Genomic DNA, 19560 nt, shown 5'->3' on the forward strand with positions numbered 1-19560 from the left:
AAACTGGGTTAGCGTAGTGAGCAAAAAAAAGATGGATTAATCCCAGACTTGTGACTGGGGTTGAATTTTTTATTTGTTTAGCATTTGGTCAATTAATTGTTCTTTTTGCCATTGAAAAGATAGACGGCTACAATAAGGCATGCTGATAATGTACGTTTATGTGAAAGATCCTGAGAATCATTATGATAAAATCAGGACCGCTCTGTCACAATGCACTAATCTGAATTCTACAGCCAACAAGAGAAATTTGCTGTTGCACAATTTGCTGTGCCCATAGCCAATGAATCACAGTAGAAACAGGATGGTTAGTAGTACCACTCTGGCTCGAGCTGTCCTCTACTTGGTTATAGTGGATAATCTCTACAATAGATCTAGACTGCAAGCTTTCTGGAATGTTAGTCCAGCTCTGGCTTTCCTCATAGTATGGTTTCTTAGGTATAGGCTCTGTAGTTTCTGATCTACATTTGGATGGTTTCTTAAACTTAGGTAGAACATATGGACAATTACATTTCACACATCTCTAAATATGTTAATGATCACTTCAGCAACAAAGTGCCTTGATTGCCTAGTAATGATAGGATAGATCACGCTGAAACATATACTCTATATCTTCAAGACAGCCACTATAATTTCCAAACAACGTGAGCATTCTGTGCTTTCATGGGAAATGTAGTTTCTGATTCTGAGTTGAAGAGCCTGAGCGTAGTGCATCCTCCAGAGGTGCAAAGCAGTCAAGTAGCGCCAATACTCTCAGTCCATCTTCAGCCTTACCTTCCCCAAAATGCATGCAACACTCATGAGTTGAATGTATTGCACCTGGCGTGCAAGCACGCTCAGGAAGGCAGGTCCTTGTCACACAGCATGACACTCTCTATGTATTAATACCTCTGTACATGATACAGCACAAATTATCAGAAAACCTGAATGGGTAAGGACCAGCAATATCCTTACTTCCAGTAAACCAAGAAGGAGACTAGTATATAGCTGTATTCACCGCCTCCCCCCCCCAAAACAAATTTTGAATCTATGACCCATTTTAGGATTACTCAGCAGAACAATGAATCCCAATTCCCATATGAATTAACTAGTGTGTCCTGGTAATACAGAATAGAAGTTTGCCTCCTCAAATATTCTCATCCCTCTGATCAGAAAAGGGTTTTGGAATGTGTTATTTAATGTACCTTCCATTACAGTACAGTTAGCTCTCTGACGCTGCAGTCCACAGTTGGATTAAATTAGTCTGTATGAACTTTTTATATCAAATATCTTATTTGAACCTCTACAATTGGTGACGAGTACATCCATTGCCCTCTCCCATGACCAAGGTGTGTAAACAGTGTATTTTATTTTACTCAAATTGTTAAGTTCCTTGTGAGACAGAGCTTAAGCTTTCTTTACATCCATTCATGGTAAGACACAGAGGACAGTGTCAATGTGGCCTCACAGATGACCACTGTTTTGGTTTTGAGGCCATCAAAATCTCCTATGCCTCTCCTCTGTTGGCAATATCGTGTCTGAGGTCCCTGGTAATGCTCAAATTTGGCTGCGATGCGCTCTTAAAATCAGACAAGTATGTGTAAAATCATTATGCCAGTACAAGGCTCTGTGTTTTCTGCCATATAAACCAGGCAAATGTCACAAATGCTGTGTGTTGCCATGCATGTCACATTGCGGTCATACTGCTATTTAAGGCCAAGGAGCCTTGTAAAGTATCTATATAGACAATGTATGTGCAATACTTCTGTCACACAGCAAAGTTGATTCCAGTGGACCATCCTAAGTTGCAGAGTGATATGCACATTTGCTGTATCCATCTCAATCGCATGTTGGTGAAACACACACCTCTTGATATTCCAGTCAATATGAAAAGTTTTCATTAGTATGCTGGTGATACGCAGGTTGGCGATACGCGCATGCTTAATTTTAACAACAGATTATCACACTACATTTAGCATGTATGACCATTTTTAGGTCTTATTTGATAGCTTGCCCTATACATCTTGTGTTTGTCTCGCCACTGGAGCAGAGCCTCTTTACTTGTGTCCTTCCACCACTCACTTTTAAAGACCTACTTTTTTCTTTTTGCTTTAGCATTCCATGATATTGCATGTGTTCCTGCTGTCTCCCTGGTTTGCTTCTCTTGTTCGCGCGCTGTGTTGCTCTGTATCCGTGCACTTCTCTCCTGCTCTCCTTGTTTGTCTCTCCATTATCTCTCACCTCCCAATGCACCTTATTGATCTTGCACCTTCTTTTCTCTCTCCGCCTCCCTCATGTGCTTTGTATCCTTCCCTTCCCGGACGCGTATTTTGACCCAATCCTCCTTTGCCACGAGTGTGTGCATTTTCTTTCTCTTCCTCTAGTGCTGCTTTCCCACTAAAATGACCCCCACAATATGTGTTGCTCCCTCCTCCCAGCTCGTCATTTCTGGTTTTATATGAATTTTAGTCAAAGGTTATCTATAAAATTTGCAACCAAAACTAAAAAAAGATGAAACAGGAAACCACTACAGAGAAGGTAGTAAAAGGGTATGATTTGAATGAGACATGTTGCAACACAGTCAATGCCAGCAAGCTTGGTCTAGGAGCAGGTCTGACCCATAAATCTATTGGGGTTTAAAAAAAAAATAAAAAAATCATCAAGGTTTGCTTCAAACACTGCACTTCAGAGCTAAACAAAACTATTCAGTTATCAAGAGGGAGCTGTCAGTGAGTTGCTAGGAACTAGAACAACGGAAATATTTTGGTTGTGGACAAGAAATGTAAATCACAATGAAGGTCATAAACCGTTGGTTTCCAGTCTGAGAGGGAATGCGGTGAGAGATCACACTCCAAGAATGCTAGGCTGAGCTCCAAATTGCGCTGATACAACTTGATGTGACCCACATGCCAGGAAGAAAAGAATTTGATAGCAGAATATCTGTAGATCCCCCATCCAAGCTGAAAACCTAGTGGGAGTTTTGGAGGATGAAGTCTGATTGATTGCACCAGTTGATGCAGTAAGGGCATGTAGTGTTTCACAATATGCCTGGTTTGAGGCTGTAAGCAAGGACAAGGATTTAAGCTAAAAAAATAAATAAAGAAAACAACTCTCATTACAGAGGCTCTACTTGGTGTTTACTTGTAATACCAGTTTCAAAATTAGACATCTGGGGCACAAATGAGTGAAATTAGAGTCTGTACTCACTGGGAGCTGTTTGGTATCTTCAAGCCCAAGCACTTAAACATTTTTGACACGGATATGCTGCAGGTAAAAGAAAGGACAATCTCAATTAATGAGGGGTATCATGCCAAGTAGATTAGAAATTGGGTTTAAATAAAAGTGTAGAAGTATTATGTGTGCTGAACACTGTGAAAGCATGAAGTAACTAGGCCGCAATCATTTACCTCGATGATATTCTGCTGATGGATCAATGTCCATGTAAGTTGTCAGCGCAGCCTCCGATGACAATGGATTTGCTGGAGTGTCTGGGATTCGTGATAAACGAAAAGAAATCCCCGTTGGTCCTACCTCAGCAAACAACTTTTTTGGGTTTCGTAATCAACTCCCAAGACTCCACTCTTAGTCTTTCCTCCAGGAAGATGGTGAAAATTAATCACACACTCAGGAAAAACCACTCGTCCCTCAGTCAATTGGCCCATCTGGTGGGACTTTTGGCATCTTCCTTCAGGCAATTGTCCCAGCCCCTCTTCATTACAGGCCTCTACAGTGGTTGAAGGCACATCACTTTCGGGAAGGTGCAACTTATTTGTTAATGGTATCGATATCGGAGGTGGGCAAGGAGGAAATGCAATAGCGGTTATCCGCATTGGAAGCCTAGTACAGGAGAGCCATCTTTGGTTCCAGTACGGAAATTGTGATTGAATCCAATGCCAGCAAAACCAGCTGGGGAGCTAGCTGTGGCAGTATGTCCAAAGGACGAAAGTAGTTGTCTGAAGAAAAATTGCTTCACATCAACTGCCTGGATTTGCTGGCAGCCTCCTTCGTGGTCCGGTGTTGGACGCAGGACAAAGTGAGTTGGTCAGTGCTGCTGAAGATGGACAGAATCTCGGCAGTGAGGTAAATCAAATGCCTGGGGAGTCCACGTTCCAAGATGTTGGAGGAGATGGCGAAAGGGTTTTGGAACTACTGCATGGAGTGCGACATCTAGCGGACGGCGGTATATCTCCCTGGGAAGTCCAACGAAGTCGCAGATTGGCATTACCGTCAACTTTACGATCTTAGTGCATGGCAACTGCATCCAGAGGTATTCCAAATACTTCAGAGAATATGGGGGCGTTCTCAATGGCTCTCTTTGCCTCTCATCTCAAGTGTCAACAGGGTTGGTCCTTCAGTTGGAGGCCGGATCTGCAAGCGTAAGCGACGGATGCCTTCCTACAAGACTGGAGTGTAGAAGAAGGATACTCGTTTCTCCTGTCCGTGGTGATGCAAGTGCCCACGCAAGTCAGGCGGCAGCAATCGAACCTGGTGGTGATCATGCCAATTTGGAGATAGCAAGCCTGGTTTCGAGTGATGATGGAACTTTCTTGGGATTTTCAAATGTGTCTACCCAGGAGACAAGGAATTCTGCGGGACCCGCAGGGAATCCTCACGATCTAGTCCTGGAGGGGAAACTTCTTCTCATGGCTTGGAGGATTACAGGTCTAGGTGGAAAGTCAGAGCACTTTCCTAAAAAGGCTCAGGGTCTTTTGTCTAAGGCTTGGGTGGATGGCACCAAAGGAGATACAGGTCTGCTTAGGCAGATGGGTGTGTTGGAGTGAGCAGAGGGATGCTGATCCCGTGGCATCAGGTGGCATTTCCATCTTAAATTTTTTGTCCTCTCTGCTTAGTGATGGTATGACTTACAGGTCAGAAAATACTTTACGATCATCTGTATGGGAAGGCCACTTGCCCATAAACGGTTTCCAGGTAGGGGGAACCCTAATTGGTAAGCAAATGGATGAGGAGAGTGAGACCGTCGGTCCACCCCTAGATACTCCACGCTGTGGTATGTTAATTCGGTCCTCAAGTTATTTCTGTTTTGGCCAAGCAATAAGTAGCTCTTGAGGAAACAATTATCAGCTAAGCTGACCATGTTGCTGTGTTTAATCTCCAGCAAACGTGTGTTGAATGTATGTGACTTGGATATTACAGGAATGGGTTACCTTTCATATCACAAGACAAACAAAATGTTATTCCAGGATTGTTTCTAACCCGATGTTCGCGTATATCTCCAAATTGTGAGCGGTCCACTGTCTTAAAGCATATGAAGCATTAACCAAGAAAGTTTGCCAAGATGGGGAAAGACAGTTTCTGATTGCTGGCGTAAACCGTTCAAGGCGGTTTCTACTCCCACAATAGCCCGGTGAGTGAGGTATGTCATGCAAGAGGCAGGTATTGACAGGTCAGGGTTCAGCGAGAGGTGCTATGGCTTCCAAAGCTTTTTCTTTAGGGGCTCACCTTGAAGACATAGTGAATTCGTCAGACTCCATGTTTAAAACGTTCTTTTTTAAACGGATAGTGGATATTGCTACCCTGGGGGTGACCAAGCTGTGAACAAGCATAATTTGCAACTCCAGTCCCGGCATAGAATATAAAATTCCCTAGCTATCATAACAGAAATATGTTGTATTACATGTAATTGCTCCTCTTTTTCTAGCTCAGCAATTGTTTCTGAACTAATTCCATGTCGCAGAGGTCCAATTACTCCCGGCAATAATAAAAACGACACTCGTCTACACCAAAACAGCCCCATGATTCAGTGTTGATTTTGCTTTGGAAAAAACTAAAATATGTCGAGCATGCTTGGTGCCACAACTCTGATTCCGATGTGAAACACTGCCAAAAAATAGTTTAACCAACCTATCATTATCGTCAATTGCAAATCCTACAGTTCAACAAAAATTTCAGAAGCCTGTAAGACTCTAAAGGTTTTTTTCAAACCAGCAGTAAAGCGACATTCCTTTCAACCCACAATTATACTTTGCAGATGTTATATGATTAACTTAGTCATTTTTTAAATAAACATTTTCAGTTATTTAAAAAATAAATCTGCCATTTATGTATGGATTAATAGTAAACCAAGAAAACAAGATGCCAAGCAGTAGTTGTTGTATATCGTGCTGCCCAATAAATCAAAGAGATATCCAATTCTTGTTGGAGAAGAGAAAAATTACCCCATGCCTCCTAGCAATTTGCAGGAAATGCTCCCTCCCTTTCATCTTACCTCAGTCCTCCTTTCCCTATCCTTAAGTTGATTACTGCGTTCTTTTATGTACTCATGCCAAAGATCATAGAGTCTTTCCTTTCCGCTAGGATTCAGGAAATGCAAGTCTGCAGTTGCTGAATGGACGGGCCTCACCTGCCTGAAGCTCAGTGATTTTAAAACCGATATTCTGGTGGTAAAGAACCTGCCTAATATTTTGGGTCCTCAGTGGTGGCCTGACTCCCTGGCTCCTCTTCCTGACCTCAAACCTGAAGTAAAAATCTGGATGTTTGGTTGGGCAGTACTTTAACTTATGACCACTAGATAAAAGTGGTTATCGCATGCTATTTTGGACACCGGAGATGTCTCACGAAAAAAATATGGACCTTTTAATTTCCCACCCAAAAGACCATCATTCGGGCTTCAATAACATCCCACCTGGACTATCGTAACGTTATGTATGTAGGCATTACTTAAGAGACTTCAAATAATTCCAAATGTAGCAGCACAATTGCTTGCCCACAGCATCATTCAGTTTCTTCCCAGTGACGGAACCAATATTGGGTTCCAATTGACAAACATATCAAATTCAAAACTCTCTGTTTTGTCTACTGGGTCTTCACTAATGTGAGTCCACGGTATCTCAGGCGCCTCATTCAGACATACTGTCACCCGGACCCTAAGATCCTCTAACCTGAAACTGGACTTTGCGCTTGGATCAATCAAGTCGGGGGAGAGGGGTATGGGGGAGCTGCTGTTTTAGGCTTAAATGGCCCAAACTATAGAACTATTTACCTCCAATATCTGTATAAGCCCAAGCGAAGAAATGAGACATGGCTTTTCTAACCATGCTGGTTTTTTGGTTCGCTGTCTTGGGGCAGTAGAGATATCTAGCACTGGGAAGCCTGTATGAGGTGGCCTTGCACTCTACAAATCTCAGTACCAATAACAGACAATCCCATACCTGATCCACATGCAACCAGCAGGGTGGATAGCACTTTCACTCGACTTACAATTATCTAATTATTAATGTGTTATTATTCTTAATTATCAGCCTGAAACCCTAATGGGAGGCTAGAACAGTCCCAGTTCCGCAGGAGCGGCACTGAGAGAACTAATGCACACCATTCAGGTATAACATATGTGGATTAGCCTCTTTAGCATCCCTCAGTCTGCAACTGAGATCATAGGGCAAGAGGGACACATAAAATATACACAATAAACAAACAATACACCTGGAATTGCCTCTAATCCCTCTTAACATGTGTAGGTTCCTATACAGTCCCAATTTACACATTTTCTAATTGTCTATACCCGTCTACCCAGCGCGTTTTGTAATAACCTGCAATACTCAACAAGCACACCAGGTTATTTTCTAAAACGATGTTCTAAAATAACATGACTTCAGAAATCTAAACCACTCTGAATCAATATGTTGTTGAGACGATGGAGATAGTATCAAAATCTATGTATTAGTGCAACTTCAAAGATTAATGTGCTGTATCAAATTAACCTTTCATGTTGTACCTTTCACTTTATTTGCTGGAATTTGTCTACCAAGGTCTGGATGTGGCTTAAAATGTATGAACCTTTATGCGCACACTTCACATGGAGAAGCAATTGCTGTATATCAATTTAAAGAATTCGGTTTTGTAGGAACGGGAAGCCTTCTGCATGGCTCTGGAGAGAATGATCCCCTGCCCCATGCCGATCATCTGGCAAGTCACCTGAAAGTACAATGGGGTTTCTTGATCTATACCAGAGTGAACAGGACAATTCCGCATGTTCACTGAGGGTCTTCCTGTTTCCATGGATTGAGACCCTAGAGCTTAGCTGAGGATGATGGGGCCTGCATAATGCACCCAGCTTTTACAATGAGTTGCTACTGCCCTCTCTACCAAGGCTGTGGTAGACTGACAGTGGTGGCAGCATTCATCTATACTCAGTGGTACCAGTCACCCTCTCTTTAGGAGATGCTCCCTAGCAGCTCCGTCCTGGGAAATAAAGTCTGTCCATTCTCACTTGGGTTCTTTCTTCTCTGTGTGATGTGTGTACTGAGAGCCAGTGGTATCACTGGGTGAGGATGGTGAGCAATTATGTTTAATGTGAGTTGATCTTTTCGGTTGGAAATTCCAGCTCCCCGTGCCCCTCCCTGTTCTTAGTAGAAGCTTGGTGGGTTGGAGTAGGTACTAGCTCTTAAGTATTTAGCCAAGGCTCCCTCTGCTGGGACGACCTCCTTCCTTTCTGTTGGGTGATGGTCAAGGCCTCCTGCTCTGGAGCAAATTAAAATTCCTCTCCCGGGGATAGGACTGACAGGTACCAAGAGACTGGGAAGGTCCTGATCATGGACAGATCACTCAGGAAATATGACAAAGGGTTGGAGGGACATACAGAATGCAAAAGTAGCAGACCAGACCCTCTGATTGTATTATCCTGCCACTCAGAGATGATAAACGTCTGGCCTCATTAGCCAGTTTGTTCAAGACTGTTCTCTTTTCCGACAAAGCACCCAGAAGGTTTCGCCAAGATCCAGGAGTAGAGTCCAAGGATTGGATAGCCATTCTTTCAGACCTGGGAATAGAGCTTGAACTTGAGAAGGTAGGTCTGTGACGGATTACCTATGCAAGGAATTTGTCCGTCTGACTGAAGGAGATGGCGACAGGGGACCGGAGCAGAGACAGACCTGTCTAAGGCTTGTGGAGGCTTCCGTTCGTGGAACACAAGGAGCCTTCAGACAGCTGCTCAAGATAAGGAAACGTACTGCACAACAACATCGAGGGAGACGAGGGAGGCTCCATGTTATCACTGAAGGTGAGACTGCTTCGCCCCTGGCCGTTTCCCTGTACTGTGGGAGTCTGTGGGTTCTTTCAGTTACCATCTGTAGCAGGTGGAAGAGTAACCTGTTCAAGCGCTTACCATTAGAATCCTTGGTTCCTGCCCCAGCAATTGCAGAGTTTCCAGATGTGTCCTCGAAGTAGCACCGCCCCCGTGGGTGCCCTGCTATTAGAAAATCTAGACTGAGACCAGTGAGCTCCGCGATACAGGCCCCCAACTCTTCGAGTCATCTGAGTGTATCAGGCTGGACTGGCATCCTGGCCAGCCACTACCCTCATACAGCTAGCCCAGAATCAACTGGACTAGTGGTACTCCAGTAACTTTGTCAAGACACCAGGCACTCCTATCTAGAACCCTGGTATCCTCAAAGGGGTGTCCTCACCAAGGAAGGGTGGGCACTTCTGTTGCTATGGGTGGTAGGGGGTGAACCAGGAACATTTGTATTCATATCAACTGCTGAAACACCAACACTGTAATATGAGTATTAGTGCCATTGCTCTAGCTCTGTAGAGTAATACTGTGAAACGTGATCGTTTAAAGCTATGTTAACTGTGTTTTTATAGTATCTATGTGCTATATTGCTGTTTGAGGATCAGATCTCTCGCCCAGAGTGCTGTAGACACTTATGGCTTTCACGGAGTATCTTAGTTTTATGTGTAGTATATTTTTCTTGCAAGTGCATTAAAGTACTTCGGTTTCATAAAGTAGAGCACTGGCTGGACATTAATCTTATTAGCCGATATTACGGTGTAAACTGTATTCAAAATTTCTAACTCACCTCACCTCCTTGAGTAAGCCTTGACGTGCTCTGTCTTGCTACCTTGAGAGAGTCAAATGCTGTACAGGAGTACTTGGTTATCTAGTTTGGGGTCCAGTAGTACTGTGGAACCAGGACACAAGCAGAAAACCACTTCAACTGATGAAACAAAACTGGAGACCAGTAACCCCTGACTGCCCTGGTACCATAGGAACCCGATTGTAACATGTTTCTCCTACCTTTAGTTGACTTGGTTACAACTACGGAAAGCACCATTTAACAACAACAATATTTTGTATTTGTTTGGATATGGAGATGCATCCACCAGCCAACTGTGTTTAGATGTATGCAGTTATTGACTTGGACTCATTATATAAGATTTGATCAAATGAAATATATATCTATATTTGTCTAAAGTTTCCTATGGAAGATAACATGGAGAAAACACGTTTTGAGACACCCCCCTTTTTTCTCAGCCCCGCTTGCCGAATCTCCCCGAAACTTTCAAGACAGGAGCTGACCGGAGCGTCCGACGAGTTATGAAAATTTCGCGAAGATTCGTCATCCGGCTCCAAAGTTATTGGGAAAAGAAAAAACGCTTTTCCTATGGAAACTAGGTCCTAACTATAACTATCTACTGGCAACCGCCAGTAGAATGAAAAAAAAAAAAATATATATATATATATATATATATATATATATATATATATATATATATTACCTACTGGCGGTCGCCAGTAGGTAGTTATAGTTAGGACCCTGTTTCCATAGGAAAACCGCAACATTCTATTTTGAATAACTTTGGCGCCGGTCGACGAATCCTCGCGAAATTTTCAAAACTAATGGGGCACTACGCTCCGCTCCTACCCTGAAAGTCTCGGGGGGATTCGTCAAGCGGGGGCTGAGATAAAAGGGGGGTCCCAAAACGCGTTTTTCCCATGCATTTTTCCGTAGGACCTTTAGACACAGCTACAGCCCGAACGGCTGAACAGAGTTTCTTGAAATTTGGCAGAGAGGTAGTCTACAGGTCAAGGAAGTGCCTTTTGTAGGTTTGGTGTAAATCTGTTCAGTAGATTCTGAGAAAATAGCCTTTAAATCAATATATATATCTGAGCCAGCTTACGGTGCGCTTACGGTGCGCTTACCGTACGCGTACGGTGACGTGCGCGAGCGCGATTCTGATTGGCTGTTAGATCTTAGTAAACATTCGAATTGGTCGAAACCAGGAAGTGGCGGCCGCCATTTTCTCTCTCGCACTCTGAGAGGGGGTTAAAAAACAAAGGCAAAAAACATGTAAAGGGGCTGTTTAGACAGCTCCTAAGCACCTAGCCTTGTTGAGGGAGTCCTCAAAGATCCCCCAAGGTCAAAAACGGAATTTTAAATTTTTCGATAATTTCGCCGATTACGCTTACCGTACGCGTACGGTAAAAATTAATAAAAAAAAAAAATATCCATACTCTCCCCACCCCATGTGCAAATGGTGCCCGAAGGGCACCTTTTGTGCATTGCATATTATTAAAGTGAAAAATTAAAATATTACCTTTGACAACGAAGCGCATCATATGTCCTCCATGTGCGCACGGTGCGCGAATCGCATCGTGCGTACATGGCCCATCTAGCGTAACGTGGGCCCACCGTGCGTGCAAGGCACTAACTGCGTAAAGTGGGCGCGCGGTGCGCGAACCGCACCGTGCGCGCACGGAACGAACTGCGTTAAGTGGGCGCGCACGCCACGAATGGCGTAAAGTAACTTACCATTTAAAAAACCGTACAAATTCACTGAAAAAACCATAGGTTTCACACACGTTATAGTTAGGAATTAGCATTTAAAAAACCTTGCAAATTCAGTGAAAAAACCATAGGTTTCACACATGTTATAGTTAGCTGGAAATTTTACTGATAAAAAACCAATGAAATTCCCCCGTTATAGTTAGTGCAGGCAACTATAACTCACGCGACCGCAATCTTCTGCTGATGCTAATACTGTATTTAGACACTTATTTGCCCATGTCTTCTTCCATTAAATTTTAGCTATACATATATTACAAATATTTTTTTTTCATAAAGACACATATGTCATCAGCAGAGGATTGCGGTCGCGTGAGTTATAGTTGCCTGCACTAACTATAACGGGGGAATTTCATTGGTTTTTTATCAGTAAAATTTCCAGCTAACTATAACATGTGTGAAACCTATGGTTTTTTCACTGAATATATATATATATATATATATATATATATATATCTATATCTACTGGCGGTCGCCAGTAGATAGTTATAGTTAGGACCGTGTTTCCATAGGAAATCCGCAACATTCTATTTGGAATAACTTTGGCGCCGATTGACGAATCCTCGCGAAATTTTCAAAATAGGTGGGCGCTCCGCTCCGCTCCTTCCCTGAAAGTCTCGGGGGGATTCGTTAAGCGGGGGCTGAGAAAAAGGGGGGGTCCCAAAACGTGTTTTCCCCATGCATTTTTCCATAGGACCTTTAGTCCAAGCTACAGCCCGAACGGCTGAACAGAATTACTTGAAATTTGGCAGAGAGGTAGTCCTCAGGTCAGGGATGTGCCTTTTGCAGGTCTGGTGTAAATCTGATCAGTATTTCCTGAGAAAATAGCATTTAAAAGCATATATATATATATATATATATATATATATATATATATATATATATATCTATAGGCGCGCACTGTGCGCGCACGGTAAAACTTACCGTACGCGCACGGTGACGTGCGCGAGTGCAATTCAGATTGGTTGTTAGATGTCAGTAAACATTCGAATCGGTCGAAATCGGGAAGTGTCGGCCGCCATTTTGTCTCTCGCAGTCTGAGGTAATGAAAACCAAAGGGGGAAAACGTGAGAAGGGGGCAGGATGGACAGGTCCTGACCCCCTAGCCTTTGTCAGGGGGTCACTGAAGGACCCCCAAGGGTAAAAAAAAAACTATTGTTTTCGCGAAAAATCGCGGGGTGCGCGCACCGTACGCGCACGGCACGGACAACGCATCGTGGGTGCTTGGTGCGTGAAGCGCACCAAGCGCCCACAGCGCGTGCACGGTGCGTAAAGTGTACCGTGCGCGTACGGTAAGCGCACGATGAAAAAAACGTACAAAAAAATAAATAAATACATAACTTAGCATTTAAAAAACCGTACAAATTCACTGAAAAAACCATAGGTTTCACACACGTTATAGTTAGGAATTAGCATTTAAAAAACCTTGCAAATTCAATTAAAAAAACCATAGGTTTCACACATGTTATAGTTAGCTGGACATTTCACTCGTGAAAAACCATTGAAATTCCCCCGTTATAGTTAGTGCAGGCAACTATAACTCACGCGACCGCAATCCTCTGCTGATGACGTCAGATATTACATCACTGATGACATATGTGTCTTTCTGGAAAAAAAAATATTTGTAATATATGTATAGCTAAAAATTAATGGAAGAAGACATGGGTAAATAAGTGTCTAAATACAGTGATGTAATATCTGACGTCATCAGCAGAGGATTGCGGTCGCGTGAGTTATAGTTGCCTGCACTAACTATAACGGGGGAATTTCAATGGTTTTTCACGAGTGAAATGTCCAGCTAACTATAACATGTTTGAAACCTATGGTTTTTTAAGTGAATTTGCAAGGTTTTTTAAATGCTAATTCCTAACTATAACGTGTGTGAAACCTATGGTTTTGTCAGTGAATATATATATATATATATATATATATATATATTCACTGAAAAAACCATAGGTTTCACACATGTTATAGTTAGCGGAAATTTTACTGATAAAAAACCAATGAAATTCCCCCGTTATAGTTAGTGCAGGCAACTATAACTCACGCGACCGCAATCCTCTGCTGATGCTAATACTGTATTTAGACACTTATTTGCCCATGTCTTCTTCCATAAATTTTTAGCTATACATATATTACAAATATTTTTTTTTCATAAAGACACATATGTCATCAGCAGAAGATTGCGGTCGCGTGAGTTATAGTTGCCTGCACTAACTATAACGGGGAAATTTCATTGGTTTTTTATCAGTAAAATTTCCGCTAACTATAACGTGTGAAACCTATGGTTTTTTCAGTGAATTTGCAAGGTTTTTTAAATGCTAATTCCTAACTATAACGTGTGTGAAACCTATGGTTTTTTCAGTGAATTTGTACGGTTTTTTAAATGCTAAGTTACTTTACGCCATTCGTGGCGTGCGCGCCCACTTAACGCAGTTCGTTCCGTGCGCGCACGGTGCGCTTCGCGCACCGCGCGCCCACTTTACGCAGTTAGTGCCGTGCACGCGGTGCGCAACGCGCACCGCGTGCCCACGTTACGCTAGATGGGCCATGTACGCACGATGCGCTTCGCGCACCGTGCGCACATGGAGGACATATGATGCGCTTCGTTGTGAAAGGTAATATTTTAATTTTTCATATCTGTAATATGCCATGCACAAATGGTGCCGTTCGGGCACCATTTGCACATGGGGTGGGGAGAGTGTGGATTATTTATTTTTTTTAAATAATTTTTACCGTACGCGTACGGTAAGCGTAATCGGCGAAATTATCGAAAAAATTAAAATTCCGTTTTTGGCCTTGGGGAATCTTTGGGGAAACCCTCAACATGGCTAGGTGCTTAGGAGCTGTCTAAACAGCCCCTTTACATGTTTTTGTCCTTTGTTTTTTAATCCACACTCTGAGTGCGAGAGAGAAAATGGCGGCCGCCGCTTCCTGGTTTCGACCGATTCGAATGTTTACTAAGATCTAACAGCCAATCAGAATCGCGCTCGCGCACGTCACCGTACGCGTACGGAAAGCGCACCGTAAGCGCACCGTAAGCTGGCTCAGATATATATATTGATTTAAAGGCTATTTTCTCAGAATCTACTGAACAGATTTACACCAAACCTACAAAAGGCACTTCCTTGACCTGTAGACTACCTCTCTGCCAAATTTCAAGGAACTCTGTTCAGCCGTTCGGGCTGTAGCTGTGTCTAAAGGTCCTATGGAAAAATGCATGGGAAAAACGCGTTTAGGGACCCCCCTTTTATCTCAGCCCCCGCTTGACGAATCCCCCCGAGACTTTCAGGGTAGGAGCGGAGCGTAGCGCCCCACCTATTTTGAAATATTCGCGAGGATTCGTCGACCGGCGCCAAAGTTATTCAAAATAGAATGTTGCGGATTTCCTATGGAAACAGGGTCCTAACTATAACTACCTACTGGCGACCGCCAGTAGGTAATATATATATATATATATATATATATATATATATATATATATATATTCACTGAAAAAATCATAGGTTTCACACACGTTATAGTTAGGAATTAGCATTTAAAAAACCTTGCAAATTCACTTAAAAAGCCATAGGTTTCACACATGTTATAGTTAGCTGGACATTTCACTCGTAAAAAACCATTGAAATTCCCCAGTTATAGTTAGTTCAGATTAACTATAACTCGCGCGACCGCAATCCACTGCTGATGACGTCACATATTACACCACTCATGACATGGTCAGTGACATCACTCATGACATCATCCTTGTGATAGAGTGGCGGTCGCGCGAGTTATAGTTATCTGAACTAATATATATATATATATAATGAACACGAGCATCTAACCCACCGGAGAGGTAAAAAAATGCATAAATGAAACTGCAGGTCCCACCAGGCATTGCGCAAGTGAACAAATTAAAGGGCACACCTGAGGCCAACCTTATTGTATTAGCGTGCAGAGGACAGTACAGGTGCTTGCAATGAATGCTGCTCGTGTTGGCCTCTGAAGAAAAGGAATGATTTCCTGAAACGCGTCAGGCCAAGGGACAAAATCAGGGATCGGGAAGCAGCCTGTTTCTGAAATAAAAGGTAGTTACCTACCTTACCACGGAGTGCGGCTTCATCTCTGGGCAACTTCTTGGAAACAAAGGTACACGGCGGTTCAGGCCGTGGAAGCGACGCACCGCCCCTGGAATGAACTGGGTCTGCGTGGAGGAGAGTGTTTCCCCTTGCGATTGGCGTGGGAAGGAAAATGAAATAAGCAGGCTGAGTCTCAATCGGAGGCTCAATGGAGGGCTACAGCATTGGTCCCTTTAATGAACACGAGCAACTAACCCACTGGAGGGGTAAAAAAAATGCATAAATGAAACTGCAGGTACCAGCACGAAGTGCGGCTTCATCTCTGGGCAACTTCTTGGAAATATATATTATGTATGATTTTTGGGAAAAGCAACAGCCTGGTGAACCAGCAAAAGCTGTTGTATCAAAGGCTAAATCTAAAAATACCCTTCACAAACAACCCCACAGCCACCCTACCACAAACACTGTAATAGCTGATTACGTTTCCTGCAATCTACCAGTGAAAATTATGCAAGGTATGAACAGGTCTCACTATATAGTACAGAGCACGAAAATAAGGAATTGTAAAAGAACACGAAACTAAATAATTGTGAAAGAATAATTTAATTTACAATTTGAGGTGGCTATAGGAGACATTGTCAAAATCATGGGCTCCTTTTTACTAAATCTTGAAGTTAGTGGATAAGAAGAGTACAAGGCATTTCAAAGATACTGTGTGGAAATGAGGACGTCATTACCATTATTCTTCCGAAGACCTCTCCAAGGAGCATAGATCTTCGTATAGCACACTAGTTTCCAAAATCTAGGGCTTGTGTTTAATATAGTTCTATACATTTCTCCAAAAACAAAAATAATGTTTTAAACTTACTCTTTTTATCTGCAATAACTTGCACTCTCCCGACCTCCTCGAGTTCCTCTTCACTCTCTTCACTACTGGTACTACTAACATCTAAAACAATGTCCCGTTTTGGGTCAACACGAAGGAAATTCCTACATTCAAATGTCAAATGACCGGCTGAAATAAAAACAAAAACAATTACTATTCCATTACCAAAAAGTATGTAAGTAAAATAAGTATATGTTTCTGTAGGACTTTCACTAGTCAAGTCACGTTGTCCATGAAAAAAAATTTACTTGCATCAACCAAAGCTATTTTAAGGGAAAAATAGATCATTAAACAGAACAGATGGCAAATTACAGAGCAACTACTGTTGAAATGGAAATAGGAAATGAGAAAGCCAATTGGCTTGATGTATGTATACTTCTTGCAGAAATACACACATCATCCCACATGCTGGCATAAATGACACACACTTGTGAATATGTTGGCTTAGGAATATGGCTAAAGGCAAATCGACACGCATTAAACATTGGCCAACCTAACTTCCAGACACGTAGAACATCTGTTGTGTGCTTACCAATACACAAGGATCGAGAGGTATGGGTTCGATTTTGTTAGCTGTGTGCATAGTATAAATGCTGTTCTAATGTGCTCTCAAATAACAAGATGTGAAAGGGTGGTGACAAGTGGGGGAATTAGGAAGGAGCTTAAGAATTCAATGATCTTCAAAACAGAGCAGTAAGGGCTAGCCATCCCTAGGGTGTGGCTGGCAATGACAAAGCAGAAGAAATCAGACAATAGGAGAGGGAAGGAATGGCACACGTGAGGGATTTGGACCTGCGTAAGAATGCTAGATTGTTAAAAAAAGATGGCTGTGCAAGTCAGGAGAGTGCACAAAGGGTGAATTTGCAATCATAAATTCAGCTAATATTGCCTCAGTAGGGTGCAATATTAGGTTGTAGTGAATATGCTGTCACAGTCAGGAATAGTCGTCCCAGGAAGATTATGCACCGGAAAGCATATACGCAGCCACAAACTAAAATGTTTCTATTCACAATTTTCTCGTGACCCTCTGCGACACCAGAAACCATGAGAGATTTACTTCTGTTAAAGGCTGATGATGTTACTTCGTTTCCAGTCAGGTATTCACATGCGAGTTTAGGAAAATAGTTTCTTTCTCTGTGGGGAAAACATTTTTTCCCCTGGAGAAACGAAAAAAGAAAGGGAAAAACGCAAATATGAATATAGAGATCTTTTTGCATTAATAATTTCACTCTGTGGAAAACCATTCTGGCCTATACAACATATTTATTTTCACATAATATTGCAATCCAGTGGGGTAATACTGTAATGAACTAAAATGTGAACAATTAAAATGTCTTTCTTGAGCAATGACACTTGCATAGCTTACTTTCTTAAATAATTAAAAACAATTCTACAGACTAGTCCCCGTTCCTTTTTTTATGTGATACATAGGAAATGATCTGGTATGTATAGCGAAGAGTGATACCAAAATGTATGAACCAAGAATAAAGCAACATAATGGCTATAGATGCCTAGAAGAGGTGTGTGTGGGTCTGCACAGACACAGAAGCTTCAGGCGTAGGTCCATAGCGAGATCTCAGTTTATGCTGGTTCTTTGCATATTTCACATCAGTGTCTTTTAGGTTTTTTCTCATTCTAAAGTCAATGCCACATAGCGTGTTAGCAATCTCTTTATATATGTCTCATGTCGTTACCGATCCCTAGAGAAACTGAAATGGGAAGCAATCCAGTTAGAGTAACTGCTAAAACATTATTCTTGAAATATCTGTAACGAACGTGAAACGAGCGCAAGGATATTGCTTACACGCAATGGTATAAAGTCTGTAAAGCGGACAAAAAAACCATAAGAAAAATAGTGATGAGAAAACTGCAAGTCACAGGATGCAAACAGATTACTAAAGTTGACGGTAAAGGGTCTCAGGCAATTAACGCCAAATTGTATTATAATGAGTTTCCTTGCCTGACTGCCCTACCAGAGTTCAGAATGGCACGGTTCAGTATGGACAGGTGCATAGGGAAGACTACAAAGGGTCAGGGTCTCTCTAAGTGCATCAAACGGGGTATACGGCTGTGATTGGTCATTTGTTTCAGGTTTCTTACATGGTTTTATGTATCCAGAGTATCAGGATGGGGAAAGGTGTGAGACACTGGATGAAAGTATGACTGGACTGAGCCTTATAACATGTTACATGACCCACATGCTGCTCCACCACCCCTAATTCATCGACCTTCCACCCTAAACAGATGCAAACAAAATAAGCAACATGCCGCTCCTCACAACTTCACTTCTCCACATCTTCTGCACAAGAAGGCTACACTACAAAAACAACACAGCTCACCAACTCACTCTCAACCACCATCTCTACCACCTACACATGCAGACCCATCAAAATGCCTTCTTAGCCTGCTGGATGAGGAACACTATACGGAACACCTACATTATTGCTCTCCTCATACAGCTAATAACAGCACTAAGGACATACCTAATATAAGCCCACAAAATACTGCTCACTTTTCTACTAAACTAAGTCAAACTATCGCCAAAACACATTCTTTAAACTGCCTACTAAAAATGCGTGATTGCTCTCTAAAGCAGCGATCTCATCTACGTCCTTCTTATTGACACAAAACCAGACATACTCTTCATAACTCAATCATGGTTGGGAGCAGACATGGCTCCAGTCTTGCATGAAGCCGTTCCTCTAGGCGATCAAACTATCACCCAAAATCGTATAGGCAAAAGAGGAGGTGGCCTAGCTTTTGCGTTCATGCACACAGTAAATATCACTAAAACTGAAGACGTCTCCATGCAAGGTTGTGAGGCACTCTTCACCAGATGCAACCTCACACCATCTTCCTCCTGTAACTTCCTGCTCCTTTACAGACCTCCAACTAGCAATACAAAATTCCCAAACACACTTCTAGACATGATTGCAAACCTTATCACACTACACTCCAACCTATGCATTCTGGGTGACCTCCGCCTTTGGTTTGACAAACCCAATATGCCCCATCCAAAAACAATCACTGGCCTAGACGCACTGAACCTGCA

The 19560-nt window shown here is 42.4% G+C and overlaps 1 protein-coding gene across 1 annotated transcript in view; it reads right to left on the reverse strand.

Annotated features, from left to right (window-relative positions):
* Window positions 1-19560, reverse strand: part of SREK1IP1 (SREK1 interacting protein 1) — a 160128-nt gene that overhangs the window by 105682 nt on the left and 34886 nt on the right. The window contains exon 3 of the mRNA XM_085631686.1: window positions 16491-16637. Within this exon, the coding sequence (XP_085487812.1) occupies window positions 16491-16637 (147 nt within the window). The remainder of the gene's footprint in view (window positions 1-16490; window positions 16638-19560) is intronic.

The sequence above is a fragment of the Triturus cristatus genome, chromosome 2_1 (genome assembly GCF_964204655.1).
Source record: "Triturus cristatus chromosome 2_1, aTriCri1.1, whole genome shotgun sequence".
In the NCBI taxonomy this organism is placed as follows: Eukaryota; Metazoa; Chordata; class Amphibia; order Caudata; family Salamandridae; genus Triturus; species Triturus cristatus.